Here is a 26,357-nt window from a genome sequence, read left to right on the forward strand (position 1 = left end):
ATATATATATATATGGCATTAAGCTAAGAACTTTTACGATGTGATTATTCAAATTGTACACTAAAGTTTTTCAGGAATTTTAGAGTTCCTGCTACCTGGAACTAGATTGAATTCTACTCAAATCAGTCCATAAAACAGCTTTACCCAACCACTGGGCCGCACAGAAAGAATCAAAACTTTTTATTTTATTTCCAGTGAAGTCTGCAGGGTTTTTTTAGTTTGATCAATGACTAGATCGTCTTCCTGTCACTTCCGTCTGTACTCGTTTCCTGCCTTTTGTTAGTATTCATGACCAGCCATTAAATGAGGCCTGACCTCTGCTGAAATTAATAAAAAACAGACATCTCAGGAGAGCTTCTGTGAAAAGGGGGAGAGACCAAAGAAAAAGCTAAACATATTTAGCAATTAAAAGTAATTTGATTCATTTCGGTCACTTTTTAAAAGTAAAAATCATCTTACTTTGCACCCAGAGAGCTCAACTGGCTGAGCAGGCGACCCATAAACAGAGGCTATAGTCCCCGATGCGGCGACGTGGGTTCAAATCCAACCCATAGCCATTTACTGCATGTCTTTCCCCCACTCTTCTACCCACGATTCCTGTCTCTCTCCACTGTCCTATATAATAAAGGCAAAAAGGCCCAAAAAAAAACTAAAAAAAAAAATCGTCTTTCTTGAAACCTGTCCGTGGTGCAAAAAAGATTGGAGACCGCTGACTTAAGAATACACACTGTGAAATTTTAAAAATGAGAAAACTGATATTTTTACATTTTTATCCCACCAAAAATTTGCAAAATACATGAATAAATGAAGAAAACAAAACAAAAAAATGTATTTATCTGTGACAGAATAGAAAACAACTTTAGAAAACAGCTTTTAGATCAAGATTTCATAGATTTCATGCCGGGCCGTTAAAGTTAATAAAGAACAGACTTCTCTGGAGCTGCTTTGAAAAGAGGGAGAGACAGAAGAAAAAATAAATACATATTTAGCAATTCAAAGTAATTTTATTCATTTAGGACACTTCTTTATAATAAAAAAAATATTATTTGTTGTGTGTGCAATGACCGGTCTGTAGAAAATTGTCTTGCTTGAAACCAATCCATGGTGCAAAAAGGCTGGAAACCACTGCTGTAAAAGAATTTTTAAAAAGCTGTTGTGTCTTCTGGAAAATGCACAGTTCTATTTTTATTCATTCCTTGTGTACTTTTTGCCTGTTTAGCATGAATAGCCTGTACCATAAAGACCTGTGCCAAAGCCCCGACCCCACAGCGTCCAGCTTCACCCCCAGTTTTGCTGCCGTCGCTGCAGGAATGGACAGGAACATGGGTAAAAGAAGTCACCTTCATACTAAACGCACACATGATGAAAGAGTTACTTCTGGTTTCTAAAGGAGCTGCTCTTCCCTCAGACCTGACAGGCCAGTATCAGCCTGAGGAGACGTGGTCAGCTCCATCCATCCCTCTCACCAACGAGTTCAGATACAACACCACCGAAGCTCTGCCCTACATACCTCAACCAGCAGCCAGCGCGCCATACAACGGGTAGGAGTTTGAAAATATGAAATCTCCTCAAATTAATAAACATCTGTAGTGAAAAACATGAAGCAAATGAATATGTTGCAGGACTTAGTGGAGACCAAAACAGAGCTAATGTTTACAATACATGAGAGGAAACTCCACATAAATGCTCACTTTGCTCTGTGTTTTCTGGATGTTACAGGGAGAAATAGTTTTGTGGTATTACCGACAGCAGCTTTCTGTCATTCTGTGAGGGACAAAAACAGTAAATAAACACAGATTTAAAGCTGTCAGTGTTTAAATAAACCAAGAAAAGTTGTTTTTTAGGATAAATTAATAGAAGTTTTATGCTAAGTTGATAAGAAGATATCTAGCAGCATCTAACTATTTATTAGTATGCTCACAGATCCTGTGTCCTGTTTTATAGTTCAAATAACATCTTCACAGTTTTGTCTGTTAAAATCATTGAAATGTTTCCTTGTCTCCTGCAGGTTTACTTGGAGTAATGCCAACAGTCATTGCAACAATCCCTACACCTACTGTGAGGAAAGGAACTACATAGGTACAAGCTCACGATGTGCACTTTACTCATGTATTCATATCACACATCATATAAGAGAAAACGTATCATGTGAACCTTTTACTGCAGCCAGCAAGCAATTATTGACTCAGCATCCTTGAAGTTTCTGTGGGTTGCAGCTCAGCGTTCGTTTGCCGTGATCATTTTGCAGGTAATGGGATGTTTCCGACTGGTTTTCCCTGCCACGAGAGCCAGAAGGCGCACGGCAATCAGAGCAGCTGGAGCGAGGAGCAGCCTCAGGAATCACCTTCAACCTGGGACAGAGCGGCCTGCGTGGGCAGCAAGGTGACGCCTCACAATACCAAACTCAAATGGCTTAGACCAGTGCTTCTCAAATAGTGGGGCGCGAGACGGGGGGCGTGGGCGACTGGGAGGAAAAGATCCGTCTACGTGGCACTAATTAGGTGAACTATTGTTTTAACATCGGCCTGTTTTTCACGGCGCACAAACTGCGCTGGCCGTACATACAGTAACACGAATATGTAGAAACAGCACTAATTATTACCTCGTTTATCTGAGCTGTTGTAAGGTGCAGATGATGAGAGGCTTACAGATTTCTCATACAGCTGATGAGATGTGCAGGGATTTGAGTGTAGCTACAACCTGTGTGTGTTGACGCAGTAGTACTTTTGTATGGAGTTACACAAAAGTTTCAGAAAAGAAACTTTAGGAAATCATGCACACACACTGCATATACCAATAAGTGTCAAGCTTTCCGAGATTAATCTTCTACCTTGTCTGCATCAACTTAAATGCTCAAATACCTGCAACGCTCAAGTTAACACAGACATGGTGTCTGATTGTAGGTTTAAATTGAAGTTCAAACAGTATAAATACACAGAAACTGAAAACAACACCGACTTGTCTGACTTTACACGAAGTTATCAGCTCTCGTACATTCTTTAATCCACTTCCGTATCTGAGCAGAAATAAGGAACGATCGTTAAATATCTGGTTTAATGGACTTTTAATCATCTTCTTTTTTGTTTGCTGCTTCTGCTTTTTGCCCAGATGTCACTTTCATCTTGTGCCCTTTACGTGCAGTTTTTGCACTCAACTGCCCAAAAAGTTTCTGCGCAACGTTCCAGTGGGGTTTTCAGACTTTATAAGTAGAAAACTTTATTTGCAAAGCATTTGCATACAATATGTGCATGTTAATAAGTTTACTTTCACCAGCAACAGTTTTACTCTCAGTTTAAACCTCAAAATAAGCAGTGAAAATGAGGGGAAACTTACCAAAAATGCTACATTACACTGTTATTTAATTTTCTATATAACACATATTTAGCATTCTTTATTACTTTGTAAGATTAGTGAAGGTCAGGAAAGTATAAAATGAAAAAATGTCGATATATCATCAGATTATTTAATTTCAGGTATTAACTTGTTGCTCTTGAACCTCAAAAAGCAGCCTCAAAAATTCCAGTCTATCAAGTGTAAGCTGATGTCAGTTTAGCCCATAGTTAAATCATGTGCTGACGTTTGTTTAAAAAAAAAAAAAAAAAAAATGAGATGAGATGATGCAGAATTGTATTTTATAAAAGCAGAGTTAGGTGAAAGTTGGCTGCACAGCAAACAGTAGATTATACAATTTAAAAAAGAGCCGTGAAACTACGACTCTTAAAGCTCTTGAGATGTAAAACCATAATGATGTAGTATAATTTTATTTAAATAAACTATATAGATGTCAATTTCATGGATCTACTTGTAGTTTCTGGACAATAGATGTATATTTTTGGGATCCTTGTATGATTGAGTCGGGTACAGTAGTCAAGGCTTCTTTAGATTAAAACTTAAAATATGTCTTGAAGATGTAACCCTTAATGCCAAACCCTTAAGGTCAAATCAATACCTTGGGCGATTGTCGTGTTCCTCAAGATGTTCCTGATTGGTTGATGGTTTTGTGAGGTGGTGAGGTTCATTTTCCTGCAGGGGTAGACCACTGACGTTCAGGATTGCCATTTGCATGAAGGAGTGTGCTTCTTCTGGGTTTATTTTGGTGTCTAAGTCTCATCAACACGGACACCAAAATCCAAAGTTTTCCAGCAGAACATCACATAGAACCAATATGATCAATGTTATTCACCTGTCAGTGGTTTTAATGTTGTGGCTGATGGGTGTATGTTTGACACCCCTGCTTTAGACATGTTGTGCTGAAGCTCCTCTAAACCTACAGGAGCTCCAGAGCTAAACTTCCTCCTCCCTTCCTCTCCTGCAGCCATACTTCTCGGGGACCCGCAGCCTCTCCCCCATGTCCAGCCTGTTTGGATCCATCTGGACGCCCCAGAGCGAGCCCTATCAGAGCCACTTCCAACCGGAGCGATCAGCCCCGATGTCCCCGGTGTCCCCCATCACCCCCATCACCCCCATCACGCCTCCCCACTCCCCCTTCAGCCGTGAGCCAGGGGGAACTTGCGGGCCGACTCAGTACTCCAGCTTCAACCCCTTCGGTCCACACATGAACCTGGACATTTGGAACTCTTCGTCCAACCGCAGCTCCAACTCCCAGCTGTCCAACGACTCTGGCTACTGTGGAGATGTTTGAAATTCGAGAGAAGAAAAAGAAAAATGCCCTTAATAATTGCAAACATATAAAACATTGACATGTAAAAGAAAGGAAATAAACATTGAATGTTCTTTTATCATTATTGGGGAAAATGTGAATATTTCTTTTCTTTTATGTTCTCATTTTCAGATGTTAAATGTTGTGAAAGGTTAAGCATTTGTTGTATATTTTTCTAGATGTTTTGCAGTTTTGAAAATAGAAAAATTAAAAAAAAAAAAAAAAAGGTTTTGTACTTGGACGACATTAGTCTTCTTTTCAGACACAGAATGTTCTTTTCTTGGATTTTCTATGATATGTTGTCACTTCAATCAGAAGTTTGTTGCATTTTCTGCAAATATGAAACACATTTAGACGACTGCGTTGTTTTCAAACAAAGCCACAAAACTAAAGAGCTCCAAAACTGTAGATGTGAGATATTTGGCTGCATATTTGAACATCTATAAAGACGTAATACAAACTTTAGCTACATCTTAACTGTGAACTTCACCCTCAGAAATGCTTGGAGTAATTTAAGTGAACCAGTTCGACTCTCACTGACGTGCCGTTCATTAAACGGATGCGTCAGGGATTTAGCGTTGCACTTTTCAAAAAAAAAATGCTTACAAAATACAGATTTTAAAGATAACATGTCCTGCATTTTGATGTATCCTGTATTTTCATCCCTGCTACAAGCCAAACTTAAAACACACTGAATCCTTCGTTTAATTTGACTTAATTCTGTCATATATCTGCTCTTTTTTTGCAGAGAAGGAGGACGATGAAGATGATTTCCTTTAACATCTTTAAGTTCAGGTGTCTTTCTAGTGAACCCAAGTGAGGGATGTTTCTACCGGGTTGCAGATGAGAAATGCCTGGAGGGTTTTGTTTGTGTGAGGTATTTGACATTCATCTTTTGCTCTAAAGGTTTTCAAGAAGGTGGATAAAACTAGAAGGAGTGACGAGTGACATGGTCATTCTTATGAGCTTTAGTGTCCCAAATGAAGGAAGTGGATGGCTGAATCAAAACAAATCCGTGAGTACGGTTTTGAGTAATGTGAACAGACGGACGGAAGGACAAACATAGGCTGATCGTCACATAACTCCGCCGCCTTCCTTGGTGGAGTAGTAACCGTGCTGATTACATACTGGTCAGGCTTGTGTCCATAGTTAAATTTAAAAAAAAAAAACACATTTAAGATTCAAGCAGCTTTTAAATGTATGTTCTGGTCTAGTAATATCTTTGCTAGTTCATTCAAATGTAATAAACATTTAGCTTCCTCTCTGAAGGTGTATGTTCACTAATTTGGATTGACCGGTCTGAGTTGTTTTCTGAATAGAGTGCCCTTAATCTTAATGGGAAACACAATTTTTACTGAGTGGTCTTTAAGCACGGTGTGATTAGAAGTGACTGCCACTTTTCATGACCAAATTACAACCTTGATAAGATGTTTTCCTTGTCAGCTGTCCCGTAGAATCTACATATTGCCCTTTTATGGCTAGAAAGTCCCCATAGTACATTTGTGAGTAATATGCCATGGTTTTGTTTATTAAATTTATAAATTATTTATTTATCATTTTTGGCTCCTCCCCTAAATGAAGCAAGCCTCGATACGCGCTTCGTGGACACGCCCCCTGCATTACTCGACACACGCTTCGAAGCCTCGGCACATCTCGTAACATCACGAGAGAAAACGCTATTTTCACGATGACTGGGAGGAAGAGTTCTTTTTCACGATAGTGAAAGATAAATGTATGTGTCCTATTTGCGGGGCGACTATTGCGTCGGCAAAGCGGCACAATGTGGAGAGACGCTACTTTAGCCGCTACAAAGCTTCCATGCTAACTAGCCACCTGCTAGCTCACATAGACTGTATGCGCACTACGGACAGGTAAAGCCTGGGACTTAAAGGCAGCTTTGGCTACTACGTGGCGAAAAGTTTCTTCGTGGAGAAAAATGTACCATTAGAAATGCTTATTTTAGTGACGACTGAGGGGCTCCTTCCATGACGGGTCGCCATGCAGGCTTCATTGTACGATGCAGAGGTGATCCAGACTTCCCAACATTCCTACATTACCACTGCATCATTCACCAGCAGGACATATGTATGTACAAAAGTGGCCGGATTTGATCATGTGATGACTCGTGTCGTGAAGATCATAAATGGCTCCAAAGCCAAACAACCAGGACATTGAAGGTGCTGCTGGAGGAGCTGTCAGCTAAACATGGTGACCTGTTACTACACACAGAAACCCCATGGATCAGCAGGGGACCAGTTTTGCAGCGTTTTTTGTCACTGTTGGCCGAAATCAAAGAGTTGATGCAATGCAAAGGAGAGGACATCTTGCTGCTTGAGGACACTGAGTGGATTCTTGCCTTTGTATTTTTAACGGACATCACTGGGAAACTGAACCATCTGAACTGTGAGCTGCAAGGTAAAGGTAAGACATGATAAGCTCTGCAATGCTAGGCTTCCCACTAACACACATTTACAGACAAAGAAAGAGGTAACATATGTTGTCATTCAAAACACCATGCCATTACACAAAAATGAGAAAAATAATTTGTTGAAAATGTAATGATTTGTTGTTATGATCTGTTAAAAATGTTGCAATGCTAGTGAAAAATGCTGGTGATTAGTACTAATGTGATAGGATTCATTTCAAAATGTGAAAGAGTTGATTTTTTTTCTTACATAACTGATAATTTGTACAAACATGGGACAGAGTTCATGAATTGTTCAAAAATGTTACAAAGGTAGTGGTTTGCACAAATGAAGCATGATTTGATGACAGTTAATGATTTCCTAAAAATGTTAGAAGTGACAATTTGCACAGAAATGTAACTGGTGTGATTTTGAGCAAAATGCTGCAAATATGCTGATTCATACAAAACTGCCAAGAAAGATATTTGCCAAAGTTTCAGAGATGGGATACCTCTGACTTTTAAATATTGGAACAGATTTCCATATAAGTGTGTGTGTGTGTGTGTGTGTGTGTGTGTGTGTGTGTGTGTGTGTGTGTGTGTGTATGTGTGTTTCCTACCGTCATTGTTGTGGAAATCGTTGTTAATAATTATTGTAAGGAGTAATTAACATAAATGTGATCGGAGAGTCTTTTTACATATTATTTTCATTATTATTATTATTGTTTAAAGATGATGGCGCAAGTTTGCTATTGAGGAAGTTTGTATCAAAGAAGGTGCCCTTCGTACTACTCAGTACCCTTGAAGTTGCTCTCAGGTTCAAACAGGTTGGTGACCCCTGATCTAGACAATTACAAGCAGCTGAAGAGTCTGGAGGCCGGCAGAAATTCTTATGTCTGCTCATGTGACTTTGTGGCTTTAATGTCGGGTGGCTTGATGAATCGGTGAGTCTCAGTCAGAGATGAGGTGACATCTTACATCTGCGAATCCCCCGATGCAGTGAGAGGGAAGATCGTAGCAGATGTGAGGCTGTCGGTGTTTGAGTGTCACACGATTTTAGCATTTTCTTTACTCTGCTCAGGCACCCTGTCGCTGTGTCTGCTCAGTGCAGCTCTGTGCTATAAGTTCAGCGTTTTGTGGTACATGAGGATGACCTGGGCCTGGCTCAGAGCAAAGAGGAAGCCAAAGCTGAGGAAGGGAGGCGCTCGAGTTTGATGCCTTTGTGTCCTACAGTGAAATGGACTCCGGCTGGGTGGAGGCACATCTGCTGCTGGCACTGGAGCAAACCGAACCTCGTATCAAACTCTGTCTCCACAAGAGAGACTTTTATGCACAAGAAATTAAATTTATCTAATTTGATGTGATGCAGAAAAACTCCCAAATATTTAGTTTACGTATAAAAAGACACGTTTAACAAATACAAATACAAACTATTGACCGTAATTTGAAAAAAATTTTATTTAACATGATAAATTAAACATATATGTCAAATTCTAGGTTTGTGTGTGTGTGTGTGTGTGTGTGTGTGTGTGTGTGTGTGTGTGTGTGTGTGTGTGTGTGTGTGTGTGTGTGTGTGTGTGTGTGTGTGTGTGTGTGTGTGTGTGTGTGTGTGTGTGTGTGTGTGTGTTATCAGGACACCCTGACTCCGCTGGCCTGCCTGTCATCAGTATCCAGGCTTCTGTGTTGGTTTTAGGACTAAAGATCAATAGCGGCAATATGTCAGCTCTTAAGAGCCCAACAAAGAATTACACACGCTTTTAGGCACACAAGCACATGGACACACACACGCACACACACACACACACACACACACACACACACACACACACACACACACACACACATTTAAACAGAAGCACAGGCACATGTATGTACAATGCCTGTAAAAATCAGTAAAATGTGTCACTGCAGGATTTGATTATAAACTTTAAAATCATCAATAATTCCTCTTACGATTTGACTTTAATGAAAGTCCAAACAACCCCCATCTTTTATCTATAATAGACTTGAAAACACAGTGATGAAGGAAATGAGGAAACACCAGATAAATTAGATAAATAAATAAAATAAAATAAATGAAATAAGATAACATAAACGAGATAAATAAATAAAATAAAATAAGCCAGATAAAAAACTAAAATAAAAAATGAAATAAAATATCTATTGTTAAAAATAGAGATAAACAATAAATAATAAATAAATAAATAAATGTAAACAGTATAAGATAAAAAAAGAAGTAATAGACACTACATTAAGTAGACAAAAATATATAAATAGGTAAATAAAGAGAGAGTGATAAATAAAATCTTACATTTTTTAAATTAATCTTGAGTTTGCTAAAAATATCAATGAAGAGTTAAAAAGATTAAATGAACAATGAGGACACAAAAAACATTCACGTAAAGCATGTGTTAAAATAAGGCGTGTGATCATATGTTTTTGTGTCTCTAACCAAATCCTATAGAAACATAAAAAACTGCGACAAACTGATCAAACTAACAGATTTTGCCTGTGTAGCCAAACTGAGATAAAAAAAAAGAAATATGTAGTTGATTTTGAGTTATCCCACTTCAAATAAATAATAATTTAACATTAAATGTCTGTTTATCCATGACTGAAAATAGTCCCCTGCAAATTGCTGCACCCTTTTATAAAGTTCAACTTTATAATTGCAGTCAGTATCTTAATATTTATTTCTATTTCATTGTGTTTACACCACTTGGTGTTAGCAGAGGACCATGCAAGCTGCTGTCGGTAGAGCTGGTCGTACTTTTCAGCGCAGTTTGTCCTGTTTTAGGAGGATGATCGGTGATCCCAGAGGAAAATCTTACTGCTCAGTGTTTGATCTTCTATAACTAAAAAAAAGAAGAAATAACATATCTATTATTAAAATAGACACAGACAATAAATTACATATATATATATATATATATATATATATATATATATATATATATATATATATATATAAAAAAACTGATTAGATTTTGGCAGTGATGCGGCTTATAGTCTGGATCCACAGATTGGCTAAAGATTTCTGTATCACTGCAAGATAGCGACTCGGCGTCACTGTAACTATGGCAACAAGTGAACACTACATCAGCTGTCTGCTGACGATCACATGATTGCGATCCTACTACAAATCCACTGTGGACTTATCGGGACTTATCTGTCGGAAATTATAGAAAAACTGAGCAGCCTTGGCGGAGTACTTGTCGGAAAAGTGCTTTTCTTGTTATGTATTTTTCAGCCTTGTTTTAGTTTGGATTTTGATCTGATGTGTTTCCCATATTTTTCTCCTAAAATTCACACGGAGATATAGGTGAGAAAGGAGGAGAACAATTAGCAACAGGAGTCAAACTTGGGATTTAAAGGAGATAATTCAATTGATGACTCCATTTTTTCTCAGTTGAGCTACATGGGAGCTCTATATTCATATGTATATATACATACATATATAGACTACCGTTCAAAAATTTGGAGTCACTTAGAAATGTCCTTATTTTTAAAAGAAAATTAGTCTTTTTCAATGAAGATAACATTAAATGAATCAGAAATACAGTCTAGACATTGTTAATGTTGTAAATAACTTTTCTAGCTGGAAACAGCTGATTTTTAATGGAATATCTCCATAGAGGTACAGAGGAACATTTCCAGCAACCATCACTCCTGTGTTCTAATGCTACATTGTGTTAGCTAATGGTGTTGAAAGGCTAATTGATGATTAGAAAACCTTTGTGCAGTTATGTTAGCACATGAATAAAAGTGTGAGTTTTCATGGAAAACATGAAATTGTCTGGGTGACCCCAAACTTTTGAATGGTAGTGTGTATATATTTATTTACATAGAATAGGTTTAACAGAATATTAGGAAGACGTCACATGTAGCTCAACTGATAAAAAAAATGTATCCATCAGTTGAATTATCTCCATTAAATCTCAAGTTTGACTCCTGTGGCTAATTGTTCTCCTCCTTTCTCACCTATATCTCCTGGTGCTTTTAGGAGAACAATATGATGTCAGACAAAAGAAGATAAGAATCACCATTTTCTTCATAGAGATGCAAACTTTGAGCAGTGAGATCTTTCCTCTGGGATGTTTTGTTTTCTGACAGTGCGTCATGTTTGGAGGAGTCTGATCGGGATGTGCTGATCAGAGTTCATCGTGTTCCCCCTTTAGAAGTCAAAACGGCGTGTGATTCGATTTCATGCTCTTTTATCCTTTAACTAGCCTGATAACAGGGACGGAAAAAAGCAGCGATGTGTTTGTGTGTGACAACTCTCCATCGTCCCCTAGCAGAGCCTCCATTAGCCCCAGAGCCCCTCCCCAGTTGCCCAGTGATAAAGTAAACGGAGTCTGTTTGACCAATCCGGCGTGTAAATATTTGTTCTGGAAGCTGCCTCATCCGACCCGAGAGTGCTGAGGTATAAAACCAGCCGAGGATCCATCCCAGTCCAGAGCTCAACCCGGCAGCTAGTCAAGGTACTATTTCACTCAGTTTTCCACATTTGTCAAACTTCTTTCCCGTGTGATTCTAACTTTGTCCTCATCTTGCAGGGTTGCCAGTCCAACATGGCCACAGGAGTCATCAGGAACCTGCCCATCCAGGCCTCGGCTCCGGCTTACTTCCCCATGATCTACCAGCGCTCTCCATGCAAGGAGGATGAAGACGAGAAGCTGCAGGAAGAACCAGAGGAGCGAGAGGATGAGGAGGAGGAGGAGGAGGAGGAGGAGGATGAGGAGGAGGAGTGTTTAGCTCACTATGCTCTGGATGTCACCAAGCAGCTGCTGAGGTTCGCAGACCTCATCAGCCGGGACGTCCAGCGGTATTTCGGTCGCTGCGGGGACCAGGAAGCCTGTGACATCTACAGCGACTCCGTGTCCACGACGACCAGCGGGCGTCTGCGTTACTATGACGACCTGCTGAGAATCGCAGGAAGTCCAGAGGAGCAGGAGACGCACGCTGAGGATGCTAAAGGCAGCAGCAGCCTGGGGCCCCTGGCCGAACTGTTCGACCACAGGGGCCCGAGTCAGAGCCGAGGCCAGCCGATGATCAAGCGGCATCTCCCACTCAGCTTCTGGACTGAACCGATGCCCTGCTCCTCCCTGGTCAGCTCCAGTAACACACCTGACAACACACACACTCACTACAACCACAACACACACACTCACTACAACCACAACACACACACCCTGGACGGCGCTCAGCCGGACTTCAGCGACCTGCTGGCGAACTGGGACCCGAACCCCGACCTGGGCCACACACTGACGGAGAACTCCCACATGCAGCAGTAAACAAACACACAAATAAACAGGAAAACAACAAAACGACATGTCGAGCAGGTTTCTTCTGTTTGCCTTACGGGGTTCAACAAACACTGTCTTAGCAGGTGTTAAGATCAACAAGAGAAAATCCTCCTGCTCAAAGTTTACTCCTCTATAGCTGCTTTAGTTTGGATTTTTTCTCATATGATTCTTATATTTTTCTCCTAAAATTGACCGGGAGATATCTGTGAAAAAGGAGGACAACAATTAGCAACAGGAGTCAAATTTGAGATTTAAAGGAGATTATTTGACTAATAGATTCATTTTTTTCTCAATATGAGCTGAATATGACCTTTATTTTATATAAATATAATACAACCATTATATTAGTTTATACTCAGAGGTCTTCCTAATATTTATTCAAACCTGTTTTATATAAATAAATGTATAAATACACATCGATGCATATATATGTGTATGTGTACATTTTTGATTTTTGACAGCACTTTAGAATTGGACAAACAAATCAGTTCTGTTGTTAAAACAGATTCTTTCAGCTGAGGCTGTTGGCTAACATAAAGTCCTATCTGTTCCACAATGGCTCTGAGAGAGTCAGACATGCCTTCATCACATCTAGGCTAGACTACTGCTACTCTCTGTACAGCCGTCTAGATCAGACGTCTCTTTGTAGGCTCCAGGTACAAAATGCTGCTGCCCGGCTTCTAACAGGGACAAGGAAACGGGAGCACATCACTCCAGTTTTGGCCTCACTCCACTGGCGTTGAGGTCAGCTAATCAGATGGTCCTTAAAGTTCCCAGATCCAGACTCAGAAACAGAGGCGACCGGGCCTTTTCTGTATCTGCACCCAGTCTGTGGAACCGCTAACCTGTTATCTTTCTCTGTATATTTCTTCACAGATTATGTCTTGTTTTCTATTTTAAACTGTAAAGTTTTTAAATGTCATATATATATATATATATATATATATATATATATATATATATATATATATATATATATATATATATATATATATATATATATATATATATATATATATATATATACAGCTCACATGTAGCTCAATTAGGAAAAAAATGAGCCATTAGTTCAATTCTCTCCTTTAAATCTAAAGATTGACTCCTGGTGCTAATTGTTCTCATTTCTCATCTATATCTCCTTTTGAATTTTAGGAGAAAAATATGAGAAACATATCAGACAAAATTGAAGGTAAAATGAAAATCACAATTTTGTCTTCCAAGCTATCGAAGAGCAAACTTTGAGCAGTAAGATTTTCCTCTGGGATCACATATCATCTTCCTAAATCAGGACAAACTGCCCTGAAACCTTCCACCAGCTGCACTTAGATCAGTTTGTATGGTCCCTCTGACAACATCAAATGGTATAAATGCAGTGAAATAGAAATAAATATCAAGAAACTGATTACAATTCTAAATTTTTTAAACAGGAAAACAACAAAAACAATGTCGAGCAGTTTTCTTCTGTTTTCTTTAACCATCCTGTTATATTGCAGGTCAAATAGACTCATTTTAAAGTAAAAAAAAATCAATTGCATATATATTCGTATACATATATTCTTCAAGTTCCTGCTTTGCTCCTTGAATGTCCTCCCTTTAAAAATCCTAATGTATTAATAAAAGCAAAAGTTTTAAGTGTCAGTGCAGAAAGAATATTTCAGCCAGTTTTTTCATAAACTATTAACTTGTTTCAACTCTTTATTACAGTCAAGCTAGCTTTAATAAGGCAAAAGAAATAAAAGTTTTCTCTTTTATTAAATTATTTGAGTTATATTTTCTTGAAGTTCCTGCTTTGCTCTTTCAATTCATCTTTGATTAAATCCTTTGAGTTATATTCTCTTAAAGTGACCAAAAAAATCAGCCAGTGCCAGAAAATTTCTCATTGTTCTTTCATTTTTATGCCTCGAAGCTGGCGAAAGCTGTAGTTAGACGTATTATGTTTTTAGATGTATTATGTTTTTGTGTTGCCAGGAAGGCCTGGATTGGATTTCTGCAAACTTAGAAATATTTGGTGTTAAAAGGTCAGTTTAAAAAAATAAAAATAAAAAATAAAAAGTTCATAACATGTAAGAATTTATTTGCTAAATATGAGAAAATGTAACACAAATGGGATAAAATGATGAAATGGTCATGGTTTATATTCAAAAAGTCAAAGGTTAACTTTGATGCGAGATTAATGAATATTTTTCTGACTTTTATTCTTCAGCATTACTCAGGAACAGGTTGCATACTGGCATGGAGACTCTAATCTTGGATGCCTAAGTTGAAACTTTTACAGCTTCTTTGCAGCTGCATCCATGTTAGAAGCACAAGTTTATCTTCTCTTAGAATCAATTTTATGCTCCAACCATAAACTGAATTTCTACAAATGTGGCATAAATGTCCAGCTGAACTTGAGAATTAACCGATTAGTGTTAGCAGTCAAAGGTCACTAAAAAAAACATGTTTTGTTCATAACATATAAGAATTTACACACTATGAGAAAATTTCACCCAAGCGGGATAAAGTGATAAAGTCGTGACGGTTCGCAATAAGACTTTTCAGATTTTTATTCTTCACCATAACTCAGGAACAGGTTGGATACTGACTTGGTAACTCTAATCTTGGATGCTCACCTTGAAACTGTTTTATCACTTCTTCACAGCTGCATCCATGTTAGAAGCATAAATTTGTGTTCTGTTCCAATCAGTTTTATGGACTGAATTTCTACAAATTTGGCACAAATGTCCATTTAAACTGGAGACTGAACTGTTGTGGTTGTTGCTGTGGAGCTATCTGCATGTAGACGCCACTAATTTAACAGCATGTCGCTCCAAATGACCTTGAAATTTGGATTTTCTGTTATGAAAAAGACACATTTCTGGTTAAACAGCAGCGTGGATGGAAAGTTTGTGCAGAGAGGGGAACGATGGTTGAAAGCAGTTGCTGCAATTTAGATAACAGGAGAGATAAAAGGAGAGAGTTTTTAGGTAAATGAAGGTGTGATAAGGACCAGGAACAGCAGGGAAAGATGAAAGGAAGTATATAAATGCTACCATCTGGTGGGTCCTGTCAGAAACCATGAGTGAGTGTACGTGTGATGATTTGTGAAGCCAGTTCACCCAATTCTGCATCCACAAGGCGATGTTCAATTGGCTGGACAGAGCGGCTGAAGCTTTTCTGATTGGACGAGAGGGAAGGCCAGTAGCATTTTGACACACACTCTCCATGTGAGATAAATGAACCTACAAACTCCCAGTGACACCTCTTTTTACCTGAGCGGAGGCGACAGAGCAGCTCAGACATGAAGATCCACAAGTTTTTATCCATAACCGTGCTGGGGCTGCTGCTGTGGGCCTCCTGCATCCAGGCCCAAGAGGACACAACAGAGGAGACAACAGAGGAGACAACAGAAGATGCTGAGGAAACCACAGAGCCGCCAAAGAAGGAGAAAACAACAGAGATAGAGGAGGAGAAAGACGTCATGGTTCTGCACATCAACAACTTTGAGAGAGCGCTCAGCGAGAATCAGTATCTGCTGGTTGAGTTCTGTAAGTAGACATGTAACTATTATGATGACAAATGAGCTCTCATACGTGTTTGTCTTCAGACTGACAACATATGTTCTGGGTTTGTGTTAAAAATGCGTGTTTTCCTGCAGTACACACAAAAAGATGTAATGTGCAAAATAAGCTTAGGACCACACATACTAGGAATAAAAATCTAAATTTAGATGAATAAAGTTGAAGAAAATCTTCCCGCTCAAAGTTTGATCCTCTACAGCTCAGCAGACAAAATTGTGGTTCTTATTTTAGCTTCGATTTTCAAGATTCAAGATTTTTTTATTTGCCATTTGTGAGCAAACAGTTTAGGAATTCTTGTGCAGGGCTCTCTTGAAGTCAAGTAAAAAAAATGTAAAAAATAAAATAAACACAAATCAAAATAGGAAGTGCAAAAATGTCGAAGAAAGAGAAACAAAAGATAAAACACAAAAAATACGATAAAATGAATCTGAATGCTACAAGGAATTAGTAATGTACTAACAACTGTCCAACAACATGTAGGGGATACTGCACATACATCATAGAGGTGGAGTGAGGTAGTGAGGCATTATTGCACATTTTCTCTCATATGTTTCTCATATTTTTCTCCTAAAATTCACCAGGAGATATAGGTGAGAAAGTAGGAGAACAATTTAGCAACAGGAGTCAAACTTGAGATTTAAAGGAGACAATTCAACTAACGGCTCCATTTTTTCTCAGTGTCAGCTGTATATGAGCTTTATTTTACACTAATACAACCACTGTGTTGAATTATACTGAGAGGTCTTCCTAATGTTTTGTCAAACCTATTTAATATAAATATATGAATAAATAACTTATATACACTACCAGTCAAAAGTCTGGACACACTGTCTCATGACACACTGTTGACTGGTAGTATATTCAGTTCACATTGAGAAAAAACGGATCCACTAGTTGAATTATAGTCATATTTGGTCAAGTTTAACTCCTTCAAATCTCAACTTTGACTCCTGTTGCTAATTGTTCTCCTCCTTTCTCACCTGTATCTCCTGTTGAATTTTATGAGAAAAATATGGAATCATGTCAGACAAAATCAAAGCCAAAATGAGAATCACGATTTCATCTCCTGATCTTTGGAAGAGCAAACTTTGAGCAGTAAGATTTTCCTCTAGGTTTGTCTGAAAGCTTCCAGACTAAAATGCAAAGTACCATATGAGATAGAAACTGTCTCATCTGAGTTCTCCACCGGTGTTTTCTGTTGGAGTCCTTGAGAACATTGAGCTCTGACCATACAAACCCACGTGGTCCATCCTGTCCAGATGTCGTCCTGCTCCGATTCTCCCACAGTCGACCAACTGCCTCTCGTGCTATCAGTGGCTAATTTCCATGAGTATCTGCACAGGAGCTGCTGATAGCACCAGAACAGAATAAAGACCCCTCAGTTTTCTGTTTTACATACATTCACATTTGGATAAACAAACTGTTTTGTGTGCAGATGCTCCCTGGTGTGGCCACTGCAGGGAGCTGGAGCCCATTTACGCCGAAGCTGCAGAGAAGCTAAAGAAGGAGGAACCGCCTCTTCGTCTGGCCAAAGTGGACGCCATCGAGGAGAAGGAGATCGCTGATGAATTTGATGTCGGAAGCTTCCCGACTATGAAACTGTTTCTCAACGGAGACCGGAAGCAGCCTGTTGACTTCACTGGTACACAAACAAGCAAACGAACACACAAAGTCCTGATTTCCATCATCATTGAGCCTGAATGTCGTCCAAACAGCTTCATATGTGTGCATTTATCTCACCTGTTCACCTTCAATCAACATTTTGGACAATAGAGAGGTTTCTAGGAGGCACATGTAGTTAATGTGTGCAGCATTTTGCCACTATTTAGAAATCATCTCATTGGAAACTGGTAAAATTTAGAGGTGAATCTGAATCTAACACACATTTTTGCAACTTTCAATAACTTCTTACCACCTTTGATGGACATGCGTCACCTCCAGTCTACAAATATGAATGTCAGGGAATTATAAATGTTAAAATAATTTTTTTTTGTTCATGTAAAGGATAAAAGAAATGATTCTTATCATCTCTGATTAAATCCTTTGAGTCATATTTTTCTTAAAGTTCATGCTTTGCTCCTTGAACCTCCAGAATGGCCCGTGGTGCATCCAATAAAAGTCTTAATTCATGAAGAAAAGTGAAAGTTTGACATATCTGTCACTGCAGAAAGAATATTTCAGCCTATTTTTAATGACAATTAAGTTCTTTCAACTATTTTTTTCAGCCCAAGCTACTTTTTATTTGAATCTGTTACAGCAATAATTTAACTTCTTTCATTTAATGTAAGAAAATAAATAGAAATGACTGATATTAGAGAGGCTTCTTGGAGTCAAAATGATATAATTTCCAACATTTTATCAGATATTTGGCCTTTATTACATTTTGGATGGGTTAAGTACAAATTTTATTACATTTTCAGTCCTATTTTTAACCTCAAAATATGTAAATCACTGTGAAAATGTCTGTATATGTCTGAAAATGTAATACCGTAAGATTTTGACATTTTGTTTAAAGAATTTCAGAATCGTACATACATTAAATTTGAATGAATGAATGAGTGAAGTTGTTATGCTAATGGATTTTATTACAATTTTAATTGGGTTCAGATTTTACAAATTTTCTTCCATTTCCAGTCATTTATGACAGTATTGGGTGCTTTGGTCCTGCTTTTTCCTTAAAGATATGTACATCGCTGTAAAAATTGTCTGCTCTCATGTCTGTGGGTTAATTAAACAGCATAATAAAGGGAGGTTATTAGTTTAGCTTATCATAAAGCCTGGTAGGAGGGAACTATCTCTACCAAAGATTAAAAGAAAACAAACAATTGACAGTTAAAGTTTCCATCACATATTTCTGATCCCTACTGTTCCTCAGACTATTTGTCTAAATCTTATTTTTAGAATCTGGTTAGTTTTACCTTTGCAATTTTTTTTTTTTGTTTTTAAATTTTTTTTTTTTTTTTTTTACATCTTCTCATGTTGAAGCACCTGAAGGAACTGATTTGACTAGTTTTTGTGTTTTCCAGGTAAGAGGACAGTAGTGGGAATCATGCAATGGATGAAGCGTCGTACGGGTCCTGGAGCTCCGGATCTGGACTCTGTAGACGCTGCTGCTCAGTTCATCGACTCCCACAACATCACCGTCGTAGGATTCTTTGACGTATGTCTTTCTGTTTCTACCATTAGATCATCATCAAACATGCGCTGTCGGTCATCATGTTGTGTTTTAATCTCCTGCAGAGTCTGGATGGCGATGCGGCCAAAGCATTCAGGGAGGTCACTTTGGAAATGGCCGATACAGAGTTCGCCCTCACAGCCACTCCAGATGTTTTCCAGAAGTACGAGGTGAAAGGCAGCTCAGTGGTGCTTTTCAAGAAGGTATGAGAGGATTCACAGAGAAGTTTTGTAGTGAGGCAATGGAAAGAAGCCTTGATGATGTTGACTTTGCTGCCATCTAGTGTCTACAGACAATGCATGACTCTTCTTGAGGTCCTAAGATAAGCCTTTACTAATCTCACAGTGGGGAAATGTGCAGTTACAGCAGCAAAAATAGTGCAAACATTTAAGGAATATGGTATAAAAATGAAAATAAACCAAAACTTACATAATTTTTGGTTCTAAAAATAACATTATTGCACAAATCAGTTGATTTTTTTTTGATTAATAGAAATAATCATATAGTATTATTGTTAATGCACAGATCGTACCTAAATAGAAAACTAATTCGAATAATTCACAGAATATATTCATAGGATGGAAAGTCAGTTGCATTCTGATGAGTTTTAGTTCTTTAAAAGTGTTTTTTAATTGTGTAGTTTAGCAGATTTTGACTTCAGCTCAACAAAGGTTAAGTTAGTTGAATTTATGACTTTTATGAATTGCTTAGTTGTCATACAAATGTCATATAAAAAGAAAAAAAATGGCCCATCACAGTTCACTAGGACCACAATGGAAAGTGATCTAATTTTTAGTGTTTTTTTTATTTTTATGTCATAACAACTTGTTTGTTATAAATAAGAAAGATTGCTGTATTAGCTGTGGAGTCCAAGGAATCAGGAGCTGAGCTGCTATTTAAAGTGACATAAGTTTTGTTATCAGACATCTACAAAGAGACAAACTGGCCTCAAATAGATGTAATAGATGTAAAAAGGAAAAACAATCAAAAAAGAAGCCGCAAATAGAGGCAAAATACACTAAATTACCCCTACAGGTGCATGTACAAAGCCATACTGGGTTAAAACTTATTTTGTGAACATTTGGGTTTATGTCGGGCTGCACAGTGGCGTAGTGGTTAGCACTTTCGCCTTGCAGCGAGAAGATCCCTGGTTCGCGTCCCGGCTTTCCCGGGATCTTTCTGCATGGAGTTTGCATGTTCTCCCTGTGCATGCGTGGGTTCTCTCCGGGTACTCCGGCTTCCTCCCACAGTCCAAAAATATGCTGAGGTTAATTGATTACTCTAAATTGCCCGTAGGTGTGAATGTGAGAGTGATTGTTTGTCTATATATGTAGCCCTGCGACAGACTGGCGACCTGTCCAGGGTGTCCCCTGCCTTCACCTGAGTCAGCTGGGATAGGCTCCAGCCCCCCCCGCGACCCTAGTGAGGAATAAGCGGTGTATAGATAATGGATGGATGGATGGGTTTATGTCTGTTGAGCTGAAGAGTCTAGCATCAGTCTAAATACAAAATATTGATGTTGCACAGATATAAAACTAAGAACAGCAGCAAATCCTCACATCTGCAACAGTTGCTGATTTTTACTTGATAAAAAGACCTTTCTGTGAGCTGATTAACCAGTTAACCAGAATAACTAGAATAAATGAGTACATTAGGATTAAGGGCTGCTAAGGGTGGTTTAGTTAAACAATCATATGTGTGTTTTTGCTAGTTTGATGACGGCAGGGCAGACTTCACATTGTCAGAAGATGGGACTCTGGACAAAAGCAACGTGACCACCTTCATTAAACAAAACAGTCTGGAGCTGATGATCCCTTTCAGCCAGGAGGTAACTCACACACGCCGACACGCACATGATTAGACAATGAATTCTTAATGTGCAATCATTTTGAAATTATACTCCGTGTGTGTGTGCATTTCCAGACAGCAGAAAAGATTTTTACCTCCAGCATCCACCTGCACAGCCTGCTGTTCATCAACTCTTCTGTGGAGAGTCAGAAGGCCTTGGTGGACGAGTCCAGGACTGTAGCCAAAGCGTACAAGGGCAAGGTACCGTGTGTGTGTGTGTGTGTGTGTGTGTGTGTGTGTGTGTGTGTGTGTGTGTGTGTGTGTGTGTGTGTGTGTGTCTGTGTGTGTGTCTGTGTGTGTGTGTGTGTGTGTGTGTGTGTGTGTGTGTGTGTGTGTGTGTGTGTGTGTGTCTGTGTGTGTGTCTGTGTGTGTGTCTGTGTGTGTGTGTGCGCTTGCATATCGATCTACCAGCGGCTCATGGCATCGTTACACGTTCACAAGTGGCCTGCTGAGCCAACATGGGTCATTTTTCCAGTCCCCTCTAGGTCATGTTTAAAATCATGCTAAAATAATGTGTTAAACCTTCTGGTGAAGTTTTAAAATTTTTGCCAAGTGGGGTCCAGCGGGTGTATGTGTGTAAATATACGTACTCAGCAGTGCCTCCACAGACCTGTTTACATCAAACCTTATGTTTTTATACATAATGAAATAAACAGAATTTTAAAAACTATTATTAAAATAGAGATAGAAAATAAATACATAAATAAATAACAGATAGATAGATAGATAGATAGATAGATAGATAGATAGATAGATAGATAGATAGATAGATAGATAGATAGATAGATAGATAGATATGAAGAATAAGAAATGATAAAAAATGACAGAATAAATATGTAAATAGGTAAATAAATTGTAAAATAAATAAATGAAATTAGTCCTAAGAAGAGTTACAAATAGATTAAATCTATCAAATCAATCAAAAGCCTGACTTCAAAGGTAGGTCTTGAGTTTGCTTTTAAAAATATCAACAACATCACACTCTCTGCTCTAAAGATCTGAACCATAATAACAAAAAGCTGCCTGACCGTATGTTTTGGTTCTGGGTTTACGTTTAATTTAACCAGTACCAGAAGACCTGAGGGTTCCAGAGGGTTCATATGATAAATTTGATAAATGACCATGAAGAACTTCATAAAGTGATACAATATCAAGTTATGAACATCAAACTGATTTGCCAGTGAACAATTTTTTGGGGACATTTAATGTAAATAATTAGACTTAAAGGTGAAAATGTGTGATGTTAGGGTTTATGTAAGTCTAAAGACAGTCAAAGAGACGACAACTGTATGTGTGTGTTTGTTTGTTGTGCAGATGCTGTTCATTAAGATTGACGTAACTGAAGCCCTGTCACATGTGCTGAACTACTTCGGCGTGTCGGAGAAGGATGCCCCCACTGCACGCATCATCGATATGGACTCAGGGAAGAAGTTCAGCATCGCATCTGGGGATCTGACAGTAAAGTCATTGCAACAGTTATGCCAAGAGGTGGTGGAAGGCTCTGCCAAGGTAACACACACACACAGACAGACATTCACACATGCACACATTTCATAATACCACATATATACCTGGTAACTTGTCCCGTTGTGTTCTGCAGCCCTACTATCGGTCAGAAGATGTCCCGGAGGACTGGGACAAAGGACCAGTTAAAGTCCTGGTGGGAAAGAACTTCGAGTCTGTTGCTCTGGACCCAACCAAAAATGTATTTGTGGAGTTTTGTAAGTCAGAATACATTTTAAAAAACATACACTGAATCAGTGAAATCAGCTTTTCTGTCAGTATTAAATTTAATCAAGTTTTTTTTCAGAGTTTAAAATCAGAAATTGTTGATTTGAGTTTCTGTTTCAGTTAAAATGCACTAAATACTTGACACTGACTGCACTACTACTATAATTACTATTTCTATTAGTTATGGTAACACTGTTCTTGTGTTACTCAAGTAATTGTTGAGGTGTAAAAATTGAGCACATCATTACTGCGAAGTCTGATGGGGTCAGAATTAGTTTAGCCACCATAGATTACTTTAAGCTAGCAACAGGTAAATTCAAACAAGAAGAATGTGAAAGTTGGGCTGATGAGCTTGTGAAACCATTTTATCATTAACCTTCTTCTGTTTTCTACCAAAAAGTTTGGTACCTCTGACAGTTTTAGTTTCTGACCTTGTACTTACTTCCTTTTAGCAATGACAGAGAGTCTATAAATGTCAACACATGCAGAGTCAACTAATCAGAGTTTTTCAGAGCTTTAAGGCAACACAAAACAATTCAGTTCAATTCAATTTTATTTATATAGTCCCAATTACAATTCAGATTGTCTCAAGACACTTTACAGAACCCGTATGGCCTGAACCAAACCTGGTCCCACACCCAACTCACCACATATGGCCACTTTACCATGACAGTTAGCTGTTAGCATCACTAGTTCAGTAAAGACACCATTAGACTAAATCCAAATGTTCTCTGCTGGTTTGGTGACTATTGCTTTTTCAGGCAACATGAAATCTTTCCTTGTTACATGAGTTTAATTTTTTGAAAAGGTGTATTTTAACCCAAACCATAATCCTTTCCTGAGCCTAACCAAATAGTTTTGGTTCCTAAAGCCTATTTATGATGCATCATATTGACCAAACAGTGAATGAAAATGAAAATAAGCACTGAGGCTGAGGTCAAAATATCCATTGAAAAATAATAACACTCTAACACAGAACACAAAAATTTGTCTCCTAAGTAATAGTCCAACGACTACCAATGCATCCGCCCATCTAGCCTCCTTATTAAGCTCTTTTAAACTGAAAAAAACCTCCTTTACCTCCATCAGCAACTAATACTAGCAAGACTCACCTCGATGCCAAAGGACACCTTGTGCTTTTCTCTGAGATGCCAGTGGCTTGGAAAAAAGGCAGTTTTTGAGATGAAAATTTGTAGAGATACATCTGAGTTTGCAATCTTTGAAATGTTTTCCAGAGGAGGTTTCAGTAACCTATGTGACCGGTTCTATCATCCCCTAACAATGCTTCTGTCTGTAGATGCTCCATGGTGTGGACACTGCAAGAACTTGGCTCCCATCTGGGAAGAGCTGGGTGAGAAATACGCCGACCACGAAGACATCATCATAGCCAAGATGGACGCCACAGCCAACGAGGTGGAGTCTCTTAAGGTTGATGGATTTCCAACAATCAAGTATTTCCCAGCTGGTGACAAAGAGGTGCACACAAAAACACAAACACACAATCGTATCAAGCCATAAAAACTGCAAACGGCACAGGTTATGGACATTTTCCTTTCCTCTCAGGTGATTGAATACAAAGGACAAAGGGATTTGGAGACATTTTCTAAGTTCCTGGATGGCGGTGGAGTGTTACCTGAGGAGAAGAGTGATGAGGATGAAGATAGTGAAGAAGATGATGACGATGATAGTGAGGTCTGTGATTATGCTGCTATTTTGCATATTTTTCTTTACAAAAAAAAATATAGCTCCGCTCTCAGCTCTCACTTTACTTTTTCTGTCTTCCAGGAAGTTGATGAGTCTGACAAAGTATCTGCCAACGACACTTCCAAAGATGAACTGTGATGTCATTTACCAGCCAATCAGGATCAACCTAGTGTCTTCCAATTTTCTTAATAAAACTGATACAGGTTTAAAACTGTTGAGTGCTTGGACTTTAAATTTTGCTTGTTTGTCCAAATAGTTAATTTGATTTTAAATCCTTTTCCAGTAACTATAATAGTTTGCTTTCCTACATGTCTTCAGAAGTAGTAAATGTAGTGATAGAAGAAGGCTATAGATTGAAAAATGGAAACAAAGTCGTATTCCTCATTCCCACATTTACCCTGGCATGTTTTCCCCAAAGACTCAATTTACCCCTTGCTGGGGGCATATTGAGACAAGAAAACACTTTTTTTTGTGGAAAGATATATTTTAAAAACTGTTTATTTTAGTGTCCAAACAGATTTTTTCCAGGCATGGCTGACACCCTGAAGTATATGTAAATGCTTTATTTTTAGACATTACTGCCATGCCTCCACTATAACGACACCTCAAGTAAAAACTGCCTCATCTTACCCCACTCTCCCTGACAGGATTTTCTGATAGTACACTAGGGCACCTTCTCCTCTTTTTCAACCCTTTTAGCCTCCTTTTCTTCTTTTTCTCTTTTTGCCTCTTTTTGGCTCTTTTAGCTCATCTCATCCAATCTTTTTAAAATTCAGTTCAATTCGATGATATTTTATTTGCATGTAGAGCAGCTGGATCAACAAATAAATATTTTAAAGTGCAGGTGGATTGAACATAAATACATATCACTGTGGTGATAGTTACACCGTTGTGAGATTCATATCAGAATTTCTAAAAAAATAAACTAATATAGGGGTGCATAGACCTGCATCCCTCATTATTTATTAAGTGCTTCTGTGAGTAAAGGAATGCTTTTAGAGTGCAGCAGAAGTAATCTTGTTCCTCTTCCAGTTCTCAGGAGAATCTCGTTCTGCAATTCAAGAGATATTTCAAAATAGGCTTTTAAATGCCTGGCTCCACTCAGCTGGAATGAACTGCAGCAGGAATTAAAATAACATCAACTTATTGCTTTGGTAAGTTTGACATTTATCCTCAGTTGACTGGATATGTTTTCAGTTAGTGTGGCTTTTTGTTAAATCTTCCTATACGTCAGAACATACACTTAAATCAACTTAGAATGAGATTGTGCAGCTCCGTCTTCATCCTCTGCTACAGTCCTGCATTTGCAGCCCCCTAGTGCAGGTTTTATGCAGAAAGCAGCAGCTCAAACCTCCACCAGCAGCTTCCTGCCACAATCCTGCAGCCACCGTCTCCACCTGCAGGTTGTATGCTAAAACTGAAACTCAACACTCCAACTGAACAGTTTGCCAGCAGCCTGCAGCTCCACTGGGTTTATTTCCTCAACGATGGCCAAACATGTTAGAGAAGCCTTCAGAAGCTTTTCCTGCAAGTCAAACTGGGCTTTACAGACATGTTAGTGCTGACTGACTCTGAAGGAGTCACTATAAAAGCACTGAAAGCACCTGCTGACTTAACAACATTAAAGCTAATAATGCAGAACTGTCTTCATTGTGATCAGATAGAGGACTGCCCTCACCTTCCAAACCTTACTTCCAGGATGAATTATCTTCTCATATTTTACTGAATAATGCATCTTTTTACTCCAGAGCAACAGAGAACATCATCTGACAAGTCTTTAAAACACAGCAGCAGTCCTGTTATTAGAAAGAATAAATTTTTTCTAAAAGCACTCCTCAGGGGGAATTCATAAACTCGTAGCTTTAGTGTATCCTGTGGCCTCTCTGAACAGGAACAATATAAAATAGGTGTTTTTTGTTAAAAAAAAAAAAACAAAAAACAAACAAACAAACAAAACCACATTATTCAA

General features: G+C 38.5%; 3 protein-coding genes across 7 annotated transcripts in view; all 3 read left to right on the top strand.

Annotated features, from left to right (window-relative positions):
• Positions 1-4,745, top strand: part of tmem131l (transmembrane 131 like) — a 40,005-nt gene extending 35,260 nt beyond the window's left edge. For all 4 annotated transcript variants that reach the window (XM_055009923.1, XM_055009924.1, XM_023293552.3 and 1 more), the window contains exons 30-34: positions 1,220-1,326; positions 1,409-1,541; positions 2,009-2,079; positions 2,249-2,382; positions 4,316-4,745. In XM_055009923.1, coding sequence (XP_054865898.1) covers positions 1,220-1,326; positions 1,409-1,541; positions 2,009-2,079; positions 2,249-2,382; positions 4,316-4,642 — 772 coding nt within the window. In that variant the 3' untranslated portion in view covers positions 4,643-4,745. The remainder of the gene's footprint in view (positions 1-1,219; positions 1,327-1,408; positions 1,542-2,008; positions 2,080-2,248; positions 2,383-4,315) is intronic.
• A 141-nt stretch (positions 4,746-4,886) lies between these two features.
• Positions 4,887-12,394, top strand: LOC118469118 (protein PERCC1). Of its 2 annotated transcripts, XM_035940621.2 has the most exons (3): positions 4,887-7,081; positions 11,460-11,545; positions 11,621-12,394. In XM_035940621.2, the coding sequence occupies exons 1-3, from the start codon at positions 6,961-6,963 to the stop codon at positions 12,356-12,358; spliced, it is 945 nt and encodes a 314-aa protein (XP_035796514.2). In that variant the 5' UTR covers positions 4,887-6,960; the 3' UTR covers positions 12,359-12,394. The 2 variants fall into 2 exon arrangements, with proteins under 2 accessions (XP_035796514.2, XP_054865900.1); XM_055009925.1 differs by having other exon boundaries at positions 11,460-12,394.
• A 3,210-nt stretch (positions 12,395-15,604) lies between these two features.
• On the top strand, positions 15,605-24,599 carry pdia2 (protein disulfide isomerase family A, member 2). Its single transcript, XM_023293550.3, has 11 exons — positions 15,605-15,897; positions 17,366-17,572; positions 18,957-19,090; positions 19,171-19,308; positions 20,817-20,933; positions 21,029-21,154; positions 22,268-22,462; positions 22,554-22,674; positions 23,982-24,160; positions 24,248-24,376; positions 24,470-24,599. Exons 1-11 carry the CDS (start codon positions 15,651-15,653, stop codon positions 24,524-24,526), a joined length of 1,650 nt encoding a protein of 549 aa, XP_023149318.2. The 5' UTR covers positions 15,605-15,650; the 3' UTR covers positions 24,527-24,599.
• The last annotated feature ends 1,758 nt before the right edge of the window (positions 24,600-26,357 follow it).

The sequence above is a fragment of the Amphiprion ocellaris genome, chromosome 4 (assembly GCF_022539595.1).
Source record: "Amphiprion ocellaris isolate individual 3 ecotype Okinawa chromosome 4, ASM2253959v1, whole genome shotgun sequence".
NCBI lineage: Eukaryota > Metazoa > Chordata > Actinopteri > Pomacentridae > Amphiprion > Amphiprion ocellaris.